The sequence below is a fragment of the Myotis nattereri genome, assembly GCF_964212035.1.
Source record: "Myotis nattereri genome assembly, chromosome: 3".
NCBI classification, from domain to species: domain Eukaryota; kingdom Metazoa; phylum Chordata; class Mammalia; order Chiroptera; family Vespertilionidae; genus Myotis; species Myotis nattereri.
Genome location: NC_138077.1, coordinates 134,272,710 through 134,297,297, shown reverse-complemented (window position 1 = coordinate 134,297,297; position 24,588 = coordinate 134,272,710). Strand labels below are relative to the sequence as shown.

Sequence of the window (24,588 nt, the reverse complement as noted above, 5' to 3'; positions counted from 1 at the left end):
TGAGTCTCATGTGCTTTCTCTACCCACAGGCTGCTGTCACATCTTTTCCTCTGCCAGCCTAGCGAATAATCGGGCTCTGTGGGTTCCCCAGGTGCAGCCCAGTATTTTCTGTGGTGAACCAGGTTAAGAATTATTATGAGAACAAAAACCATAGGCCTTCTTTTGGAAGACTGTGAAATTGATATTCATGTATCTGTCTTGCAACATCACCAGGTTAAATTATTATAACTGTATTTCTAATTCCATAGACAAAAGGAAGCCTTGAGAACAAAGATTTCCCCAGCAGTGGAGACAAAAAATATGGTCCATGATTATCTACCTTCCTATGAACTACCTTGATAGGCCTTAATTGAGGCAGTGGAAAACACTCAGTCTCCTTGATAAATTCTGCCCTCCTCACCTCTCTCTCTCTCTCTCTCTCTCTCTCTCTTTCTCTTTTTCTTTCTCTCTCTCTCTCTCTCTCTCTCTCTCTCTCTCTCTCTCTCTCTCTCCCACACACACATACCTACCAAATATTAGGTATGAAATGTTGAGTCTACAACATTTCCATCAAATTTTCAGCATAAGTCAGTCCAGACTGATAAAGGGCTGCCCCGCCCTAGTTTTCCAGGTCCTGTAATTCTAAGGGCTGTGAAGCATTTAGTTTCATTGTGAATTAATCCTCCAAAGACAACATGACTCATTCAGCAAGTCTCCCCAGCACTTTTGGTAAATAGATTCCACTGAAAAGGAATCTATAACTTTTACTGCCATTTTATGGGCATTCATCTTTACAAAGAGCCATTTTCCAAAGTGGATTCACCTATGATGCTTTTATAACTATTACAGCCACTTGCACTAGTTGTCCTTACCATTGGGGGAGTAATGGACCTATCTGAGAATCTTGAGTGAAGCCCCATGAATCCCAGATACAGAGCTCATGACTTTACATACCCTTCTGAAGTAGAAACCCTCCCTCCTACCTATGGTCAGGCATGTCGTCAAGCTGATCATGCACTACCAGGTGGCAACACAATGCTAGGATGGATTCAGGGGCACCTTTGGGATTCAGGGGTGGGTGCCATTTAACAGAGGTCTACCTGTCATAAATGTCCTCTCTCTCAGAGGAGAGACTCAGCCAGTCTTTCATTTCTAGAATTTCAACCTCGGTTCAGGTTCTCAGACTAATTTACAGACATCCCAAACTCATTCCAAGGTCTTAGAAAAAAAATAAATTTTTTGGCTCAGTTGGTTGAGTGTGGTCACATGCACCAAAAGGTCACCTGTTTGATTCCAGGTCAGGACATAAGCCTGGGTTGCTGGCTTGATCCCTGGTAGAGGGCGTGCAAGAGGCAGCCAATTGATGTTATGTTCTCACATTGATGTTTCTTCTCCTTCTCCCTTCCTCTCTCTCTAAAATTCAATTTAAAAATCTTAAGAAAAAAGAAAAGGAAAAACATTCCCTATTCACATGGATACATTTAATAACATGAAATCTGTGACAAAGAGGCAAAAACCCTAAATCAACTTGGCATCCCTTTTACTCTCTAACATTAGTGTAGGTAATGCACACTCTACTAAAGGGGTAAAGTCTCTTTGGAAAACAAGTAGGGAAAGGGCCAAATTTGACAAGAAAAAACACAACACTTGCCCAAACATCTACGTAACATTTGTGAATTTCCTTCTCCCTGCGTCCCAGCGGCCCGACCCAGCGGCTTGTGGAGGACTTCTGGCTGGTGCTTCAGGAACAGGCGCGTGAACTGACCTCCTCACTCCCCAAAAGCACCTTATACAGAAGACTACAGGAAAGCCTCCCTTGTAGGGTTTTTTGTTTGGGACAATGCAAAACGTAAAAAGTAGAAGTCATTCTCCCCTGCCCAGAACACCACTGCAATAAGGATAATAACGCAATGAAACTTCAAATGTGTACAGTGAGTGCTTTATACTTTTTAGAGCATTTTCACACACATTATTTCAATCAACTCATACAACAGCTTTTGGCTTATAAACCGAGACAGTAGAAACTATAGGATCTTGCCCAAGATGATACAGGTAGTGGGGACAACTGGGACTAAACCCAGATTGCATGATTGGTCCAACATTTCCACCGGGTCACTAGCCAGTAAACGGGTCTCTGTCCCAGTGTTGTCACCCCAGCTGATATCCTCTCACTCTCTACAGTCAGGCTGCTTGTCAGTTAGAAATGATAGCTGTAGATATAAATTTCAAATGGAGAAAAAATACAAGTCCTTCTTTGACAAGCATTATAGAGATATAAAAATAAAGGTGGCATTCTTTTTTATTGCTTCTTTACACATGTCTTTCCCAGATGCAAAGGCCCTGTTGGGGAACAGTTCATCAACCTGATATTTCTATGTACACATAATACCCCTTAGTAATAGCAGAGCCTTCACACCAGGAAACCATTTGCTAAATATTCCCCACTGTCTCACAGCATGGCCTGTCCATTTCTTCCAGACATAAAACATCTGGGCTAGTACAAGGAACATAGCAAATTCAAAGAGATGTTTCCCAGATGTGCAGCTGTCCTCAAGAGTCTGTCCCAGGGCCAGCTCTGGAGATTCACATTTCCCAAGACCCTTTTCCACTGCATCTCACCATAGCTTTTATGTGACTGAAAAAAAGTTCAAAGAGGTTGACCAGATAGCTGAATAGAGCACTGAGAAGGTAGCTGTGAGGAAGCAGCACAAGAGAGCACCCAGCCGGTGGCCCATGCTATGTGGTCATGTGATGGTTTTCAAAATTCTATTCACAGCAAGTGCGGTGGGATTCCCTTTCAGATGTTTCGGTCGGGTGAAGGAATTCCCAGGAAGGCTGCCACCTTCGGTGTAGGGCGCGTTCTTCTTTGTCCTGGGTGACACACAGGCACACCACGGAGCCTTCGACTTCAGGAGAAACATCCTGCAGAAAGTTGCTCATACCAGCTCTGTCTTGGGAAGAGTCACTAGCTCCACAGGCTTGTTTGGGGAGGTGACTGGGAGAAATGCTCGTTCCATTACAGGTTTAGAAAAATCTGGAAAAATACTCTGTTGTCGTGCAAACTTCTGAAAAACACATTAAAAGAGATAAGTGAGAAGTGAATATTTGGAGAAATGCACCAGTTGTCACTCAAGTTTAGACTCCATTCACTAAGGGCTGCCTGGACATTTGGTTTGAAAGCCCTCATTACGCTGGCTACTCACTCACTCTACACTGGGCTTGGCCTATTTCACTGCTACTTCTAAACTCTAACCAGGAGATGCACTGGTTACAGACTGGGGTCATTTCAGGCCTCTACTGTTAGTTATCTATATGGAAAAATCAGTGCCCATAGAAACAGGCATTTGCAAAAAAAAAAAAAAAAAAAAACTAAAGTCACTCACTTTTAAAATTTACTGCCCAGTAATTCTAACTATCTTATATGCAAATAACTTTAAAGACAAAATTACAAGCTCTTTGAGAGCAGGAACTATGTCTTACACCCCTACAGTGCCTAGCTCCATGCCTTCTATACAGTAGGTGCTCACCAGAGTCTTTTGCTTAACTAATGTCTAGAATAACAACCAGAGAGAGGAGTACATGACCAGAGGGGCAAGATAGTAAATATAGAGATCCAATCAGCGGCCAAAAAAAGGAGCCCTGGCATAGCTCCTGGGTGAGATCTGTCCTGGTCCCTACGTAGCCAGCCCCTCCTGATGGCACTGAGGCAGATGGGGAAGATCATTTCCTCCTGGGTCAGGCCCAGAGAAGACCCTGCTCCCCCACAACCTCAGTCAACCGTGGTGAGCAGCTATGCAGAAGAGGCTCAGAGTCTCTAAGCTGGAGCCTGCTGCCAATAGCTCACGGGCATGTCAACGATGCCTAAGAAGTGGCCAGCCACCCCCTACCACAGGACACTCTCTGTGTTCCCTACTGCTCTGGCTTCGCAGGGTTAATTCTAAAGAAGTGAGTGGAAGTAACAAAATATAAGGAGAGAAGCCCTAAGAGGAAACAGTTGGAGGGCAGGTGAACGACACTGATCTTTCCCTGTGTGGCTGTGATGCTCACTGGCCTACAAGAACGTGCCTCTGTCCCGGCTGGGGGGCAGAAGGTGTTGCCCTTTCCACCACTGTAACCAGGAGGCATTTCTCAGATTTCCTTCAATATCTTACTTCATGTCTCATCCCAGCGCTCTGTGCAGAGCCACAGGACAAAAAACAAGCTGGGAGCTTGTTGTAATGATTCTCACAGTCCGGGGGCTCAATCAGTTCAAGGCACAGAGACTAGCTCTCTGTTATTAAATGACTTACACTGTCTACAAAACATTCAGATTGGTGCCCCGGGTGATCTTTTAGTAATAACAGATGTCTTAAGAAGATACTTACACAAGTAAAAATGATGAGTGTTAAGTAGAAAACCACCAAAGCCAACAGCAGTACAATCTCAGCTCTGTATTTCTTAAAAGTTGCTTCTCTGCGCCCCTTATGGCATCCTTTAAAAAAATAGGTGAAATATGAAGCCATTTAACAGGACTTTTCTATCATAATAAAAAGCTAAGATGCTTTGTTCCTGCTCGTTAAGTCCCTGTCTCCCATTACTGTCCTCACATCTGTGCCATCGGAAGAACAACAGTAACGACAGCAGTGGTGGTGATGGGGGCAGCCAGCGCTCACTCTCACTCTATCCAGCTGTGTGCAGTGGGATTGACACGTAGCATCTCACTGAATCTTCTGGGACAGGTCTGAGCATCCCATTTTACAAATGAAGGAATCAAGGCTCAGAGAGGCTGAGGGACTACGGCAGATGGCAGAGTCAGCAGTCAGGTCCAGACTTATCCTGCTGCCCATCAGTCTCCATTTCAAATGTCTGGGGTTTCCTGGCTTTTAATTTGCATTTATATCAGATGAACCACCAGTTGTTGATCTATCTATCTTCATTGTGTTGTGTAGAATGCTGGGTGTCCTGACATCAGGAGGATTGCAGGACTGTTGCTGGGTAAGTAGACACACTTTTGTACAATTATTACAGCTTCTCCACCAAGACTGATGGTAAGGGTGGCCTACAGAACAAGCTCCCCAGAGGGGTTAAAGGCTGTGGTCGCAACCCTCTGGGAGGCCGAGTGAGGCATTCAGCCCAGGAGGGGACATGGCGGAGACAGCCTCTCCCCACTCAGACATGACATCCTATGTGCTGCTTGGGGAAGCAAGGTTGCTAACTGAGTCTCCCTGAAGGCCAGGCAGGAGCAGATGGAGTGCAGATGATTGGGGGGTTCTTCCCAGGGACAACCTCAAGAAAACTGTCAACCCCTAAAACTGGACTTAAAAGTTAGTGCAATAGTCTAGGGATGAATTGTCACAGGAACCTGTGACTCAAGGTTTACAATCACTGGCCTAATGCTTCCTACAGTGTATTGGGCACACAGTCTACCCCAGGCACTGTACTTAGCATTTTAATGCAATATCTCGTTAAACTGTCATAGCAAGCCGGTCATAGAAATTATTATTCCATTTTAGAGATGAAAGAACTGAGGCTTAGAATCGATCAGAGATTTATCCAAGATCACATGCTAAGGAACAGCATAGCTAACATCTGAACCAGATCTAAGTGACTCTAGAGCAGTGATGGCAAATCTATGACACGCGTGTCAGAGGTGACATGAGAACTCATTTTTTGGTTGATTTTTCTTTGTTAAATGGCATTTAAATATATAAAATAAATATCAAAAACATAAGTCTTTGTTTTACTATGGCTGCAAATATCAAAAAATTTCTATATGTGACACGGCACCAGAGTTAAGTTAGGGTTTTTCAAAATGCTGACACGCCGAGCTCAAAAGGTTCACCATCAGTGCTCTAGAGTCTAACCACCTAGCAACTTGCAGGCCTTCGAAGAGGAAAAGAAAGAAAATCAGCTTTGCTTTCACTTCATCTCTGCTTTTCCCTGCTGGGTTTCTCCCGTTTCTATCATAATATTCATTGAGTGCCTACTTGTGCCAGAGACAGCAGAGATGAAAGCAGAGAATGAAGCATGTCAGGTGTAGGAAATTCTACAAAGACAAACAAAGCAGTGTAAAGGGCTAGAGACAGACAAGGGTTATGCTGTGATGGGTGTGTGCGTGTGTGTGCGTGCATGCGTGTGTGTGTGTGCGTGTGTGTGTGTGTGTGTGTGTGTGTGTAATAGTGAACCAAATCAAACACTGACCAATAAACACTTATTGTGTTCTTGGGAGAATCAGAATATTATCTTGAGTCAGATTCCTTTGAAATACTGGATGGGAAAAAGTAGCTATTGTAAAAAAAAAATCAGGGATTATGTGACAACAACATGTTTGTCATTTCAAGTCTCAGACACTAACAAGAATTGGGCAGAAGTCAAATGCAAAGCATATTTTAAGCTACATAAAGATGTTATAAAAAAAATCCAAGAAGGAGATGATCCTTGTCTTGACACTTGATTCATGCAGCAAAAATGTGTGTCAGTCACTGCAACATGATTTTCTTGCTGTGCTCTTTTCCTTTGGCCTGAGTTGAGATATTGGGAAAGTTAACCTCTATAAAGGGAGAGAGAAGTGCTGTTCTCATGTTAAAAAGGTAGAAACATGAAGCAACTATGTTTCAAGGCCCCAAATGAGCAGAATAGTACACAGTTATCTGGTGTTTGGGACCACACAATTTCTCTATCTTCCAAAAATCAGACTTATATACTTCCTATTTGCTCCACAGCATTCTTCCATGACTAAACGACAGTCAAGTTAATTACATGAGGCATCTTCCCCAGTCAGGCTGGGTGGATCTGTCCTCATTTACAGAAAAAAGGACAAGTGATGGCCTTCTTGCAGTAGAATTTAGCTTTCAGCCACAGATGTGCTCCAAAGCTTCTGACTTAGGCTCCGGCGGAGAGGGTCAATTTTAACACCTACAGAAAGTGCACAGGCATTTTGCAAGAAGAAAACAAGTACAGCAGACCACCTCACCTGTCACTTTCAAGGTCACTGTGCCACTTTGGTTTCTCTGCCCTCCCGGCCCCTCCAGAGTGCATCTGTATGTGCCCGAGCTGCAGGTGGTAGTGTTTTGGATCTTCAGGGAATACAGTCCTTCACTGGGGCCCTCGAAAGGGCCCTCCTGCTCCATCTGGTGATGGTTCTGCACCTCTATCCTCTCTTCACCGTTCTCTGTAAGCTGTTAAAAAAAGAATCATTGAATCATGCTCTACTGACAGATCCGCAAGCACTGAGCCTCCACACCAGTGTGCTGCCTCTTGTTTTCACAAAACCCACCCTCCACAGATGTCTGGAAACAGTTTATTGTATGGATGTGTGACCTTTGGGGGGTGGGGGGAGAGAATCGATGACAATTCTTTAAGGCTCTGTTTGTTTTGGAATTACATCAGGACTGTATTTTATGATCCTTCATATCCCATCCTCTACCCTACATGAAGGAGAGAGTGTTGCTATTGACGCTGATGATGTGTTGACAATGATGATCTGATGAAATGGGTAAATCACTTTGAATCAAATTTTGTTTCTGGCTGTTCTATATTAAATGTCCTCTTGTGTTCTTCAGCTACCAACTCACCCACCGACTGACTCTTATTTTTGTATCCCAGCCTTCGATTTGGAAACATTCCTAAATCTGTTAAGACCATTGCCAGACAATGATCTGACTTAGGCTGTTCTCAAAAGACCGCATATCTGTGTGGTCATCTGAGACATTACAGGAGGTACCACACTTACTCTACTAAAGTAGGAAGACAGGTGACAGTAGTGCCATGCGGAGATTCTGTGTCAGATCATTTGGTCATATCGAGACACACGTGAAAGGATAGTTACAGCTTAAATTACTGTACCCAGGACAGATCAGCCTGTAGATGTCAAATTTAGCCAAACTAATTGGGTGGGATTTCTTTCCCTGAACTATCTTTATGATTAATTCCTGGGGTCTCTTCGTCATCTCCTACTTCAAAGATTAGGCACCCGCTGCACTCACCATCAATTCTCTTTTCCCCAGGTATATACTTAATTTGCCTAATTAACTTGCCCGTCCACCTTCCAATGAAATATTTCAAAGCTTCTAAAACAGACTTAAACAAGCAGGGAGGTGAATCACTGTGTTCGGTGCTCAGCCCCTAGCCCTGTGCTGAGTGGCTGGAGACCAGCAGGAGCCTGGGTTCAGTGGCATTCCTTTCCTGTCCCCAGCAGTATAACGGCACCACAGAGCCACCCCAGGGTAAGACACAGCATTAGCAGGCTTCACTGTCACTGTCTTTGCCTGCACCTGCCACTGCTTCCTCCCTCATTCTGGGGCACCTTCAACTCCTCTCCTCCTTCTCAGAAGGGAATCGTCCAGGGAAATATATAACCAAGGGGTCAGGGGGACACCCAGTGATGCCAAGGCACCTAAGGAGAGAAAACACACACACACCCTCAGTGGTTGGTTCCTGCTTAATTTATTAAGTTAGGGGAACATGCTATGAAGTCACAAGAAAGCTCCAGTTCCAGCTTCCACGGCCTCGGGTGTAGTTAGCATTCCTGTGGAGTGGGCTGCAGAGACATCTGGTGGCAGATTTATCGCTCCTGCACGGAGCTCTGCTCCACTCACTGGCACGGGGCTGCTAAGACTAATGGCTTTTCTCAGGCCCAGTCTATGAATGTAAATCCTATTACTTGACGGTTCTTCTTGTGTTGAAAGGTTCCTTCCTGAATAATCAAGGATCTACAGACTGGGGCCTTTAGGTGATCAAAAATAAAGGGAAAAGAGGAGGTGTGGCCAAGGAACCTTAGAAAAAGTTAAGGCGTCCAACGGACTCTAAAACACATATAACATAGCTCAATGTTTCCCTTTTCAGGACTAATTAAACGACACACAAAGGCAGCGAAGGCGAACCTTTTGAGCTCGACGTGTCAGCATTTTGAAAAACCCTAACTTAACTCTGGTGCCGTGTCACATATAGAAATTTTTTGATATTTGCAACCATAGTAAAACAAAGACTTATGTTTTTGATGTTTATTTTATATATTTAAATGCCATTTAACAAAGAAAAATCAACCAAAAAAATGAGTTCTCGTGTCACCTCTGACACGCATGTCATAGGTTCGCCATCACTGCACTAAGGCCTCATCATGTGCTCACACCTGTCCCCTCCACCCCCCACCTGAAGAGGTGCCCCTTCCCACCAGAGCTTTAGATGGGACATGTGTCCAAGACCATCAGGGGCCGCCTGTTCCGAGACTCCCCATCTGTAGTTTGAACTAATCAAGTCAGCTAGGTCTCTGCAATTTGCACGGTGATGTCTTTTCAAACTTAACCTCCAAATCCGTTCAACTTGCTAACAGATTTCACTGGAACTGTTTTGCTAGAAATCTCTGCATCTGAAGAGACAGACACTGGCTGCAACAATCATTTTGAGGTGATCTGCCTCTGGTTTTCTCCTCTCCTGGAGCCTCCTCTCCCATCCAGTGACCCCCACCCTCAGCTCAGAAAGGCCCTAAAAGTCAAGATCAAAACTTCCAACCCCCTGGAGCAGGTGGAAAATAAACTATTGTGCTTATTTACTTAAATAGGACCCCACTGCCATGCTGGCTGCTGGGAGCCTCCCAGGCAAGTACTGTGTGCCCAGCTGATCAGAACTGCTGGCAGTGGCCTTCTGCCCATATGCAGAGGAGAATTCATTTCAAACATCACCAGTAACAAGAGCAAAAAGTAATTTACTTGATGGCCAGATTTTCATGGGCTTCTAGCAAAACCCTCCAGCGGGCCTCTAGTTATTTTCAATAGCAAAGCCAAGGCAGGGTGAGAAGAACAAACAGGAGGAGTAGGAAAAGGCAGAACAAAGAACCCCAAAGCGACCTGCAGAAGTGTGATGTCCTGAGCCACACAGCCAGCCATGGGATCACGGCAAAGTATCTCAACTCCCACGGGGTCATCTTCCAATGGCCCCTTCCTGGGTCTTCCTAAAAACCCAGAGAACAAGGAACACTACTGGCTTCACCTGGGAACTCTTGCCACAGTAACAAACAGCTCTCTTTGCCTGGTAACTCGCTCCAGCAAAAGGAACCTGTACATTCACACGATGTGCCTGGAAATAGTTCATAACCCTCCTCTGGCATCAAGCTGTGGGTGTAGACTGTAGACAATGCCTATTCCCCTTCTTTTTGTTATTGTAAGATATGCCTTTGTGGGTGAACAAGGGGCCACATACCAAACCTTGCAAGCTCAGGAGAGGCCTGCATGGCGGGCCTTACAAACTCAGAGAATGAAAGTAACTACATAGGGTGGTCTGAACATAAAAATTCCTAACTAAGAGCAAGTCCCAGCAGGTAGTCATGTCCTAAGCTTATAGCTTCCTTGACCAAGGCCAATCTTTACCTTAACTGAGCCTGTCTGTTGTGCTTTTGCATCTAATAGAGCATACCTTTGAAATGTCAGACTAATCTCCTTTTCCAGATCCCTCAGGGCACAACCCCCACCAGAACAGGAGACCACAGACCCCTCATTGTTATCTTGCTCCCCACACATCATCTCTATGTGCTGCAAATGTTAGTTACTACTGGTGCCCACCAGTGTAAAAGAAATACGTGTTTCTCCATTTTGCCTTTTTAGCCAGTCCCAGAGATTTCCATGCTTTGCTTTCTCCCGCCCCCCGTGACCGATCACCAGTGGATTGCATGTAACTCTCCTTACATCTCCTCCTTTGATTCTAATATATAAAATAAGCTGCAAAACTGCATTTCTCTGGAGCATTTTCTCAATCTGGTAGATTTTGCTTCCCGGCAACTGTCGTCAGTTTGGCTCAAATAAACTCAAAAATTCTCTACAGGTTTGGACGTGTCTTGTGTCAACACCTTCTCATGTGACTCCATCTGGGGAACCTGGGCCTTGTCTACAGCCACAGACACAGCTGTAGTGTTGATGTTAATGCTGCATGCTGAAAGTGGGAGTGCCCACTAGCAGTACAAAGACACTCCATATGTAAAAGTTCAAATCATTGCCTGCAGCCCTGTGCCCGAGCAGCCATCACACTGTGGGGTCAGCAGAGTTCATGGTGGCGGCAGCATCGGTGTTTAAGAACCGGACGATGATAGAGTAACAGCAAACGGGCCATCCTCAACTTTGCTTTGTTTTATGAGTTCTTATAAACATTCGAGCTGGCTCAAACTCAACCACTGGCAAGAAGGGCTCTTTAAACATTCCAAATCTAAACGTGTTTCACTGCCTCTCTGCAGACACATTATTGGAAACAGTAATTTATTACAAAAGGAGCCCTCCGATGCAGTCACAGCCGAGCGTAATTGACAGGAATGATTTAACACACCCTTTACTAGGACAATGCTGATATTGTTGTGCTCTAGACCACAACACGATCTGGGCAAATTAACTCCTCCAAACACTCATCACAATTATATTTTTAAAATCTTCATTCTCTACATTAACTCTTTTGCTGGCCAGTCTACCTTTTTGACTGAATTAGAAAAGGAAAAAATACAGGATCTCACTTTCAGAAAGCCTCCGGACTTTTGACTTGTCTCAAGGCTTCCAAATTGACTAAATTATTTACATACCATATTCTTTCTCTAAAATTGCAATTTGACCTTAAGAAAACCACGAGCCCTAAATTAAATCAACACTCTTTAATTTGCTGAATACTAAATCAATCAAATACAAGTATTAATTTTAAGGGCATATGAATCAAGTTCTTTTAGAAATGATGGACAAATTTGAACTAGAATAAAATAAATCAAATAAATAGTTGAATATGGCTGAAAATGAAACAATATTTTAGTCAAAATCTCTATTGTATAAAGTGCTTATTTAAATTTACATCATTTTATCCAAATATATGCTAACCTCCTGGATTACTATATTTGAAATAAGAGGGCAACACTTCTATTCTTATCACAAAGAAAGAATTTTGACCACAAACCTAAAATCCAAATTTATCATTCATGAGATCTATTAAGAACATGATAGGAAACTAACTACAAGAAAGAGGTTATTTGAGGGGCAATGTATATACGGTATGTATATAAATGTAATTCAATAATTTGATTAAACATATTTAAAAGCATAACTTGTATTTAAAGATAGTATTAAATTAATCTAATATATTCTGATCACACTGAACAGCTTTTTTTAAAATCACATTTCTCGTGCGCTAACATTCATGTACCTTGGTTTCTGACTCAATTAAAGTGCCAATATAATCACCATTCATCATAAAAACAGCTCTTTATAACGTGCAAAATAGTTTGGCTTGGAGGTTGATGTCATAATGAGGGTAGAATGTATGCACATTAACATCGTTTTTTCTAAGTGTAGTTTTATTGGAAAAATGATTTTCCACTTTGAAATTTAGTGGATCTAACAGACAGAGTTGAATTTATGGTGGTTAAAAGAGTCATGACTATGGCAGAGGCAACATAATGAACAACACAGACTTCGGACCTGGAACCAAACCCCAGCTCCACCACAAGTCCTGCTCTGGGCCAACTGACTGAACAGCTCTTGGGCTTCTTTTGCTCACAGAGATGGGGGGTTAGGTGGTAATTAAACCTCACAACATTGGCGTAAAGATACCTGTGATGATGGAGGTGTACATACAGCATAGTGTCAATCATATAGAAAGCCCTAAAAATGTTACTACTCTCTTTTCATAGCCAAGGTTTCATTCAGCATTCTAAATACGTCCCTGCACATGGGAAATATTCAAAAAGTATTTGCTGAATGAATGAGTGAATTTTAGATACAAGAGAATGTTACAAGTGCACTGGCCTTGGAATCAAAAGGCCTGAAGTCAAGTCCCAGCTTTTCCATCAGTTAGCTGGGTCATCTTTGGTAAATCACTTCAACTCTGAGCGATTTCCTCATTTTACTTACCTCATATCTCATGGGGTTATTTTAAAAATCAAGTTAGCAAACACATAAAGTGCTTTATAATTGACTAGAGGCCCAGTGCACAAAAAATTTGTGCACTCGGGGGAGTCTTTCAGCCCAGCCTGTGCCCTCTCGCAGTCTGGGAACCCTCGAGGGATGACCACCTGCTGGCTTAGGCCCACTCCCGGGGGGATTGGGCCTAAGCTGGCAGTTCGACATCCCTCTGGCAGCCCGGGAGCCCTCGGGGGATGTCCACTTGCCAGCGGGGAGCAGGCCTAAGCTGCAGTCGGACATTCTTAGCACTGCTGAGGAGGCGGGAGAGGCTTCCACCACCACCGCTGTACTGGCAGCCATCAGCCTGGCTTGTGGCTGAGCAGAGCTCCCCATGTGGGAGCACACTGACCACCAGGGGGCAGCTCCTGCATTGAGCGTCTGCCCCTTGGTGGTCAGTGTGTGTCATAGTGACCAGTCATTCCCAGTTGTTCTGATGTTAGGGTCAATTTGCATATTACCCCTTTATTATATAGGATAGAGGCCTGGTGCATGGGTGGGGGCCAGCTGGTTTGCCCTGAAGGGTGTCCCGGATCAGGATGGGGGTCCTCGCTGGGATGCCTGGCCAGCCTGGGTGAGGGGCTGATGGCTGTTTTCAGGCTGGCCATGGTCCCCAGCCATCCAAGCTCCCAGTGGAGGCTGGCTGGAAGCAGGTATCTGGGATTTATTTATCTTCTATAATTGAAACTTTGTTACCTTGAGCAGAGGCCACAGCCAGCTAGGGCAGTCAGGAAGCTTGGCTTCCTCCATCACCAGGGCAACCAAGCCTCCTGCTTGCTCCAGCTCCATGGCTGCCGGCAGCCATCTTGGTTGGGTTAATTTGCATATAGTCGCTCTGATTGGCTGGTGGGCATGGCTTGGGGCAGAGCAGAGGTGCGATCAATTTGCATGTGTTTCTTTTATTAGATTAGATAACATTGGTAATAGAAATGATCTCTGATAGCTTTCCACTCCGTTCTCTTCATTCAGTCATGCCTTACTGTTGATACTTCCAGTCTCCTCTCTGGCAACATTTCCTAAAAGTCCCAATCTCTGCTTTAGGAAGAAATTATTTTTCTACTCAAAGGGTCTCTAAAATATCCACAATGCTGAATTTTGTAAATTTTAGGGAAGTACTTTAGCCTAGGTCAGGTCTGAGCTAAGGATTGTGAGTAGAAAATTTGGGGTCATCACAGGAGTAACCAGGATGAGATCATGGAAACAGTTTTAGATGGAGGAGCACTTTTCTTAGGTAAGTGAATCTCTTTTTAGTCCTGCCCTTCATAAAACCTTCCCTTACATCATTGAGACCTTCTTTTAACTTCCTCTTCTTTGTGTAGTGACATAACCACATACAGAACTAAGACAATACAGTCCTCATGTGATTCAGCTTCCCCCTTTTAATCAACACTTGTTTAATGGAAAACAAGTGTTTGGTATTTTTTTTTTTCTATTTAACTCTCAGCTGTCTTCTTCCTCTCTACCCTCTTCCAAGCTAAAAGATTTTAGCAACATGGCTCTGTCTTGTCATTATTCAAAAATCTCAGTGATCCAGTATTCTGCTCTGGCTGAGACTTCTATTGCTCTGTCTCAAGCAGTCACATTCTGCCTTGCCCACTCTTCCATAGAACCACGTGGACAGGACTGGGGACCAAGAGGAAAGGGGAGGAATATTCTATGCATGTGTTCAAGTCTTATTGAGTTAACCTGATGGAAGTTTCACTGTAATTAAAGAATAAAGCCTCACTCTGAGATTCATCTTTCAGGATGAATCATATTCTGCCCTTCACAACAAGAAATATGACATTTTTCATTATGTCATCTTCTTTGCTTAAAAACTTTAAATGGACCCCTGCTATCTAAAGGATAAAGTTCAAACCCTTAGTTTGGCATTTGAGGTTCTTCACAATCTGTTCCCAGCCTACTTCTAACATCTCCTCTCAGCTTTTTGCTTTACAACTGTCCTCTCTAAATCACTAGTTACCCATAGCTTCCCCCAAATACTTGTGGATCCCTATGTCCATGCCTGTGCTCAAGATGGTCCTCTTGCCCAGCTGGCATGGCTCAGTGGTTGAGTGTCGACCTATGAACCAGGAGGTCACAGTTCAATTCCCAGTCAGGGCACATGCCCTGGTTGCAGGCTCGATCCCCAGTGTGGGGTGTGCAGCAGGCAGCCAATCAATCATACTCTCTCATCATTGGTATATCTATATCTCTCTCCCTTCCTCTCTGAAAATTAATAAAAATGTATTTCATAAAATAAAAATAGACAGTCCTCTGCCAAAACATCTGTATTGATCTTGGAATGGCCAATGCCAAGCCCAGAACTTAGCACATATTTGGGACTTAGAAATATTTACTAAATAATGAAGGTGTAAATATGACAGACATCTGAAAACCAACTTTAGGTCGTTCATAGTTTGACCTAAAGTGGAACCCATAAAAATGATTCAACCAGGTCAAGTAGTAGAGGTGCCAATGGGGACAGTATGATTTTTCTATGATGCTAAACCACACATTGTTTTCACTTTTCAGTGTTTTAGTGCTTCTATATTTAATGTACAAATGTTTCTTTTTCCTCTTAAAAACATGTTCTTAAATCTCTCTTACAATGGGTGGCATTCTAAAATCAAGGAAGTACAGTGAGTGGCATGCATTGGCTCCTTCATGGGTCCTTCAGGGTCTATGGCTGTACAGAGTACATCTACCCAGACCACTCATCAACGCAAGCCCCTCTGAAGGCACTCTGCTCTGCTTAGTGCCCCCTTGCTATGTAGCTCATTATTACATAAAATGGTAGAGACAGATAATATAATTCCACTGAATAGGAGTTTAGCAATGTGCATGGGAGGCAGCTTCTTAATGAATGAAGAACAAGAAATATCTGAGTGGTGAAGTAGCCTCGTCCAAGCCGTTAACCTGCTCTCCCACAGACCCCTTAGTCTCCAGGATATCCCATGATCTCCAACAGCTAGGACTCTTCTAAATATAATAAATGTCAAGTCTGATCTATTCTCTGAAACCATAGTCTTACTTCCCCTTTCTCCCTTCCTTTGGAAATCATCTAAAAAAGACACTTGTCTTGTGACGCATCTGTCCTCACCCCCGCAGTGTCACCCAGAGATGAACTATATATCCTCTTTCGTTATGCATCAACATAGGTTGTCAGGGCTCCTAGCATGATAAAAGATGGTACTACATCTTCTTGATTAATAGCCATTCATTAGTAGTAGTAGCAAATATCAACCATCCCCAAACATTCCACCCAGTGTCATCCTCTCCCTCCAAACCTAGTGCAGCCTCATTAAAGAGAGTGCAAACCCATGGTGCTCAGTCTGAAGCACAGATGTGGCCCTTTAATGGGTGGTCTTACTCCTGGCAGACATGGGATTGTGCTATGGCCTCTTATGCTAGAATCCAGCTCAAGGTCACAGCCTGTGGAAGAAGAGTGCTGGAGAAAAGTCTATTTGCAAAATTTCTCTAAATACCTCCTCAAACAACCACAATCTATTCACAACTTTAAAATCTAAATTTAATGGGTGTACTGTATTCACTTTTCTTTTTCTTCTCAATCACTCATTCTGCCTTAAAAGGTACAATATAGGAAGGGATGCGAGGAGGATCCACTGCTGGATTCCAGAGAGGAGGAAAGTAAAGTTGGGTTAACAAGAATTGGGCTATCTCTACCTACTCTTGGCTCCACTTTTTATTCCTCCCTGTGCATGTCTATACTAAGCCCTTTCTGGGTCCCTCTCATTAAGTCTTCTTAATAAAGAGAATGAAATGGACACTGTTCCTTCCCCATTCGCCCTAACATTATAAACACTGATTGGACACCATCTGCTTTGAGTCTTTTGATAAAAGGCACATGATAAGAAACACATGGTTTACACAGGTTCTTTTGTTAATCACAAGTGATCAGTGCCAACTGGATGGTGGCAGGATGCTCTGTGGTGCCTGAGAACTGAGTGGTAAATGGAATTTTGGATTGTGAGTCATTGTAACTGTAATTGTGACATGTAGAAGGCCTGCAAGAATGTGATTCAATCGGCAGACAGTGAAAACCCACTCTCTGCTTTACTTCTCCAGCAGGCAACCCACGACTATGCAAGAGGTTTTATAAACCACACTAGTGATGCTGAGAAGGTGATGTGAGCCAGGCTGGCCATAGTCACCAGATTTAAATTCCTCACTTTATAGCTACCTCTCTGCTTGACTAAAACGTTTTATAAGAAACTTGGGAGCGGGGGGGGGGGGGGAGGCGGGTGATGACAAGTCACTTAATCCTCTGTAAGATGAAGTATTTCAGTATTTCACCTTATTTCCAGAACACTCTATCCATTTTTCTTGCACAAGAACAATTGATGCAAAAGTATCATTACTGGGCTGGAAAATAACAAATATCTACAGAATAGGCTGAGATCTATTAAAAAGTCCTTGAAGGAACAATGTATAACACTTTGAGATATCTGATTAGTGCATTGGCATAGCATGGCTCTCCTATCCACACTACTCAATCACAGTTCACTTTCTTAAAAAATAAATAAATAACTATGGTATGAATTTTCAAAGACTCTATTCCATGAAACGACAGAAAAAAAAAGAGAATGCCAAGAGACTGTTGTCTTTTTTTATCACAGTTTTGAGAGACCTGCAGGGTAAATCATGCAAAAGTCATGTTCAATAAACAAGCACATACATTATAGAGTTACATCATCAGCTGACAACCAAGAAGCCAAAGGTTAATTGCTATGGTTTACTATATCATTCCAAGTGACCTCGTGCAAGAAGATTTAACTTGACAACTGTTTGAATTTTACAGAATGAAATTTCATCTGCTTGTTTCAGGAGTACTTTTTCATTACTGCCCTGGGGATATTAATATTGTTTTCTTTTTTTAATTACTCTCTGGAAAGAACAGTGGTTTCACGGTTTCCCTCTTCTTTAAAACTAAGTCCCTACCTGGCTAGCCTGGCGACACTTTCATTTTCTTTACCTTAAATCAGTGGTTTTCAACCTTTTTCATCTCATGGCACACATAAACTACTAAAATTCTGCAGCACACCAAAAAAATATATATTTTTGCCAATCTGACAAAAATATTGGTATAATTTTGATTCAATCACACTGGACGATTATTGTTGTGTTGTTGTTGTCATTTTTTTATTTGATATTTAAAGAAAAAGAGGTTTGTGCCCCTAACTAAATAGTCAGATATTGCATGTTTTAAAAATTCTTGTGGCACACTGGTTGAAAATCGTTGCCTTAAGTACTTAAGAGAGGAAACAACAAGATAGACTTTTAAGAACTCAGGCTGTGGAGTCAGACTACTTGATTGAGATCCCAACTGCACCATTTAGCCAGTTATGTAACAGTGAGCAGGTTATTTCACTCCCTAAGGCTCAGTTTCCTCATCTCTACGGCAGAGGTGATGGTACTGATCTCTTAGAAGATCTATTGGAAGGACTGAAACAGCTAATACAGGTAAATAGTTATCTCAGAGCCTAACAGATGGTGAGCACTCAAATAATATGGGTTTTACATTATTTTTGTTTAAATAGTATTCTTTTTTTTAATCCTCACCTGCGGATACGTTTTTATTGATTTTAGAGAGAGAGTAAGGGGGAGAGAGAAAGAGAAACATTGAAGTGAGAGTGAAACATCAATTGGTTGCCTCCCATATGAGCCTCTGACTGGGGATTGAACCCGAAATCTAGGTATTAAGCCAGAAACAGTTTGGTGCACGGGAGGACACTCCAACCATCAGAGCCACCTGGCCAGAGCTAAACAGTATTGTTTTTTACAATGAGAATAATTTAGAAATTGGAAATGTGTTCTTCGATCCCATGGTGAATACGGTGGAAATGAAGTGGGAATAACAACAAACCTACTTTCATACACAACACTGTGCCCCAAGGCTGCAGCACCACTTCCACTGCACATAACTCACCAAGGGCCAGCCTGGACTCACGGGGCACCTACCTTCGCCCTAGCAGGGCAAACAGTGGGTGCATTCAGAACACACAAAAGCAGTTGTGCAGCACTGTCTCCAGGGAACAGTCAACCTGGGTAGGCTGAGAGAGGTAACTGTCCGCTGCTCCTTGTTAAATGGCCAGATGTGTGTTCAGGTTCTCACCGCATCTGTTATGCTGGGCAGAAGAGAACCCTGCTTCGGTGGAAAGGGCCAATACATGGAGATTTGCTCCCAGGTAAGAGGTCAATGAGTGACAGCTGCAGAATAAGGCTGGGAGAGCGTACTCATTCTGCTTAACCTAGAGGCAGTAATCTCATTAGGGAAGGTGAACCAAGGACCAGTGATGGCCAGCAGCGGCGGCTTGGCTTTGCAACGCCACCAGAACCTCAATCTTAGAATGTGAAAATGTTCCAGTTCAGAGAAAACTTTAAAAATAGCCTCAACGCGACTCAGTCCTCTCATAGCAGAGGCAATGACGCCTGTTCTTACACGCGTGGACACTGCTCATACACCCTCACTGACACCCTCCTTGCTGGACCTCTCAGGATGGCCAGAGGGCGGAGAAGCTAGGGTAAGGGAGAAAGCCAAGGAAAGGGGATGACTGACAGGTAACCACCACCTATGAAACAACCTAGGCCACGCCCATCTCTCAGTCCTTCCTTTCCAAACGCCCTTCCCCCCCCCCCCCCCCTCCACCTCCACACCGATGGGCATCACAGTCACAAAACACCAAAAATCAGAAATCCTCTTGCCCAGTGTCTCAATAGGCCCTGGCTGCTTTCTCCCCGGCCCAACCACAGGTGGCCTCCAAATCAACCCGAACGCTGAACAGTACGTCTAATGTGAGTCATTCATTAGGGCCACTTCTAGGGGCAGGAAAGAACGGAGGTCCTCGGGAACAAAATCTAAGTCTGCCGAGTACCTGGGTGCGCGCAGAGTTGGGGCGAGGGCCGGGAGGTGTATGGGAAGACAGGGTGCTTGGAGTCCAGCTGCGGGAGACTCCCCGACCCCCAGCCGCATAAGGTCGCCAGCCTCAGGGAGGTGGGTCGGCAGCCTCCAATTGAGCCGACCAAACCCCTTCCTGCGGGCATCTGGGAGCTTACCTTGGCCCAGGAAACGCTGTAGGGCACCTGCGGGTCCCGGGGGGCGGTGCAGGGCAAGTCCACATCCTCGGAACAAGCCGCCTTCACTTCCCGCGCTGCTGGCGCCAGGCTGCAGGCTGCAAGAGGGAGAGAGACGGAGGCGTGAGCAAGCGAGGAAAGGGGGTGTCGTGGGGAAACGGGGGGCGACAGGAGGTCTCGGGCCCTACCGCAGCTCAGGAGCAGGAGCTGGAGGCTGCGCGACATGGCTGGGGAATGCCGGCCTGTGGCGCGCTGGCGCCGCGCTCTTGTACCCGCGCGCTCGGGAACTTCCCCCGGCGCCGGCCCAGGGGAATCCCCAGCGGGGGGCGGAAGCAGCAGGCGCGCCCTCCCCGCCCCGCGGCCACCGGGGCGTCCCCTTGCCCGCCCCCGGCGCCCGCGGCCCGCGCGCGTCCCCGCCCCCCGGCGCCCCCAAGCTCGCGTCGCCGCCGCCGCTGCTGCTGCTGCTGCTGCTGCCGCCGGGCCGCAGTGACAACTCTCCCCGCGGAACGCCCCGCGCTTTGGCTTTGCAAACCGCGCTCGCAGGCGTGACACCAGCCGCTGACCCGCACAGCAAAGCCTGCAGCCGGGCCAGTCCAGGCTGCTATGTTCTTTTTACGAAGGTGAAACCAGATTGAGAGAGGTCCAGTCGCTCCCCAAGCCCCAGCCTGTCCGCGGCGACGTCACAGGTGAACCAGGTCCTCAGTCCAGATTCTGTGAGATTCAAAAACTCAGACTCCAAGGAACGCAGCAAGACTGTAGCTCCTGGCCATGCCTTCTGGTGAGGGTTATCAGTCGGTATCATTCAGCCTCTTTAAATTGTTCCAACAAAGGAGACTACTATTAAAATAAAAATTATGCAGATAATCTTGGGGAACCCCCCCAAAAAAAAATCTAGACGAAGTTAGAAATCACCTATAATCTATCCAGAAGTAACTATTGGTAACATTTGGTGTCTTTGCTTCAATGAATAAAATATATATATATATTTAAATATATTTTTATTGATTTTTTACAGAGAGGAAGGGAGAGAGATAGAGAGTCAGAAACATCGATGAGAGAGAAACATCGATCAGCCGCCTCCTGCACATCCCCCACCCGGGATGTGCCTGCAACCCAGGTACATGCCCTTGACCGGAATCGAACCTGGGACCTTTCAGTCCACAGGCCGACGCTCTATCCACTGAGCCAAACCGGTTTCGGTGAATAAAATATATTTTTAATGGTCTACTCTACCTACTATTTTACTTGATTTTAGCTTAATATTTGTCAAGTGTTTCTACATCATTGAAGTTTCATTAAACAGTATCATTTTGGTGGCTCCATAATATTCCATCCTACAGTTGTACCATAAATTAGAACTGATTGGTGTTAGACATTATTAATCTAGTGTTACTAGTCTAGATAGTGTTAGGTTGCTTCTTTAATTATCAACATTACAGACAATGCTCTGGTTACTAACATGAACTTTTGTGTAAATAAACCTTGGCTGTAATAGTGGCTATTTTCTCAATAAGTACCTACCAGGGGTGGGAACCGTCTTTCTGCCAAGGGCCATGTGGATACTTACAACATCATTTGAGGGCCATACAAAAGTATCCAGTTAAAAATTAGCCTGCTATATTTGGTCAAACATTTAACTCACCCCTAATGCCTTGGCAGGGCCAGACCAAAAGATTTCATGAGCCAGGGCTGGAAGTTCCCCACCCCTGAGTCTTAGAGGAAATTATGCTAGGTCAAAGGAACTTTACAATTTTGTTAAACAATGCCAGAATTACCTCCACTGAGGTGTGCTCCAACTACAGAGTGTCCCCCAAAAATGTATAAACACTTTAACTGCTGACAGCTCAATTTTGAAAATGAAATGTATTTTAATAAATACTTATAATGATTCAAAGTGTGTGTATATATTTTTTGTGACACCCTATAATTCCCACCTGCTATGTATGAGAGTGTCTGTTTCCTAACACTCTTGCCAACACAAATTGTTACTAAACTTCCACCTTTGTCCATTCAAGTGGTTAAAAAGAATGACACCACAGTAAAGTTTTAACTTACCCTTGAAAATAGTTATACCTATTGACAGTCACAACAGCTATGTGTTAAGTCTTTTCTCCATAATCCTTACAAGGCTAATGTTTTAAATTAGGATACTTTTAGGCATACAAAAATAAGTATAGAAAATAAAAGAATCAAATGCATCTGAATGCAATCTATATATATAAAAGCCCAGCGACCGAATGGTGGAATGACCAGAACGACCGGTTGACCAGTTGCAATGATGCACGCTGACCACCAGGGGGCAGATGCTCAATGCAGGAGCTGCCCCCTGGTGGTCAATGCGCTCCCACAGTGGGAGCAGCCGCTCAGAGGGCGGGTCCACAGCTGCTCAGCTAACCGGGATGAGTGGTGCTCCCACAGCAGGCCAATCCCCACAGGTCACACACCCCACCAGTGCACAAGTCCCGTGCACCAGGCCTCTAGTATATTTAATAAAACCACCGTTCCTTGCTAGATCCCATACCTGGGCATTTAAGCTTTCTTCTGATTTTTTATTGTTGTATGAAGCTGGGGATGTTCAAAATCTGCTGGCCCAGCAATCTGGGTGCATTATTAGATACTACCATCCTGTCCTCCAAACTCATGTCTATTGACACTCCCCGCAGAGGGTTTGGCATCGTCAGATTTTCTTCCCAATATGATGAGTGCGAAATATCAGTTCCTCTTTGTTTAATTTACATGACGTTGACTACCAGGAGAGAGGAACATGTTATTTCTCGTGTTTTGAGGTCATTGGTGCCCTTTTGAGGATTGCCCATTCATACCATTTGGCCTTTTCCTTTGGAGCTGTTTATAAATTCTGGGCCAAATCCTCTCTTGATTGTGTGCGTGGCAAATATCTTCTCCATGTCTAAGGTTTGTATTTTTCACTTTGTTTATGATATCTCTAATGTATAAAGGGATTTTTTAATATTATGATGTAGTCAAATTTATTGATCATTTTTATTTATGGTTTGTGCTTCTGGTGTTGTGTTTAAGAAACATTTCCCTACCCTGAAAACATAAAAACATCCTGCTTAATTTTCGTCCAAAACTTCAAAGTCCTGCTTTGTCGTATGTTAAGTCTAATCTATTTAAATATGGTTTGATGTAAGGACTTTAACTTATTTCTTCCATATGGATAACCAATTCTCCCAATGCTGTTTGTTTAAAGTTCTTACTTCCCCATTGATCTGAAATAGCATCTCTGCTATATACAAATTTCCATGTGTATGTGGCCTATTTCTAGACTCTATTTTGTCTCTCCCTGCGCTAATATCACACTTTATTGTTACTTAATTGAACTATAATTAAGTCTTGCATCGGTGAGTGAGTGAGCCCTCATAGGTTGATCGTCCTCTTCAAAATTGTCCTGGCATTCTTGGTTCTTTTCTCTACCTTATACATATTTGAACCTCATACATGTTTGTGAATCTCAAAAACCTCGTTTAAATTTTACTAGGAACACTTTCAATGTGTAAATTGCAGAAATTTAACATTTTGGAAATTGATTCCACAAATCCATCAGTATTGGGTATCTTTCCATTTACTTAGACCTTCAAGAAATTTTAAAATTTCACACACACACACACACACAAAAAAAACATTTTCGACATCTTTTGGTAGATTTATTTCTCCTACCTTTATATTTTTATTGCTATTTTCACATATACTGTATATTTTCCAAACTAAATTTTTCTAGTTGCTTATTGCTGGTAAATAAAAGTTTACTTTTGTATAGCCAGCAATCTAATCTCACTGACCTTTCTTATTAATGTTAACAATTTATTCTTAGGCCTTCCATTAAGACACTTTTATAGTCATAAATTATTTAGAGGGCTTTTCCCTTAAAAAATCCACATATATGGTTTAGTTTTCATTGTTACTTCTGTTGTCTAGCAATTGACTGTTCTCAAAAATGTGGTCTGTATAATTCGCTGCTATTGAAGAAATGCTCTGTGGCCTCATATGTGATCTTTTGGTAAATGTGTCATGTTCTTGGAAAGAATGTGCATTCTCCGCATGGGTCCCTTTGACCAAGCTTGCACATCGTGTCATTCAGGTCTACAGCTTTACTAACTTCGGATCATTTCAAACTATCAATTACTGAAAGAGATGTGTTAAAACCCCCCTATGACTATGTAATTGTCTATTTACCTTTGAAATATTATCAACTTTTTGCCTTGTATAACTTGATGCTATGTTTTTGGTGCCTTCAAGTTATAATTATCTTCACTGATCCCAGAGAATTGCTACTTTTGGTCTTTATTTAGTGACCTTCTTCCCCTTAATATTCCCTACTCTTTTTTTTCTTCAAAGGCAACCTTATCCACTCTGATTATAACCACACCATTTTATTGGGGCTATTTTCTATACTTTTACATTCAATTTTGTTTTTGTCCTTAAATTCTAACTACATCTTTTTTAAAGCTGTAGTTGGATTTTTCTAATCCAATATAACTGACCAGTGTCTTTCTAATTAAGGGTTTAAATTTGCCCCTTTTCTGACTCCTACTATATTTGAATTTCTTTGGTTCATCTTGTTTCCTGCTTTATACTTAACTTGAATTTTTCTGATTCTTTTTGTCCTTTCTTGCAT

The 24,588-nt window shown here is 43.4% G+C and overlaps 1 protein-coding gene across 1 annotated transcript; it reads right to left on the bottom strand.

Moving 5' to 3' along the window:
* Positions 1 to 1,907: 1,907 nt before the first annotated feature.
* CD83 (CD83 molecule) lies at positions 1,908 to 20,228 on the bottom strand. Its single transcript, XM_081085251.1, has 5 exons — positions 20,141 to 20,228; positions 19,935 to 20,050; positions 6,932 to 7,136; positions 4,344 to 4,450; positions 1,908 to 3,044 (listed from the first exon to the last, which is right to left on the bottom strand). Exons 1-5 carry the CDS (start codon positions 20,175 to 20,177, stop codon positions 2,916 to 2,918), a joined length of 594 nt encoding a protein of 197 aa, XP_080941377.1. The 5' UTR covers positions 20,178 to 20,228; the 3' UTR covers positions 1,908 to 2,915.
* Between the last annotated feature and the right edge of the window lie 4,360 nt (positions 20,229 to 24,588).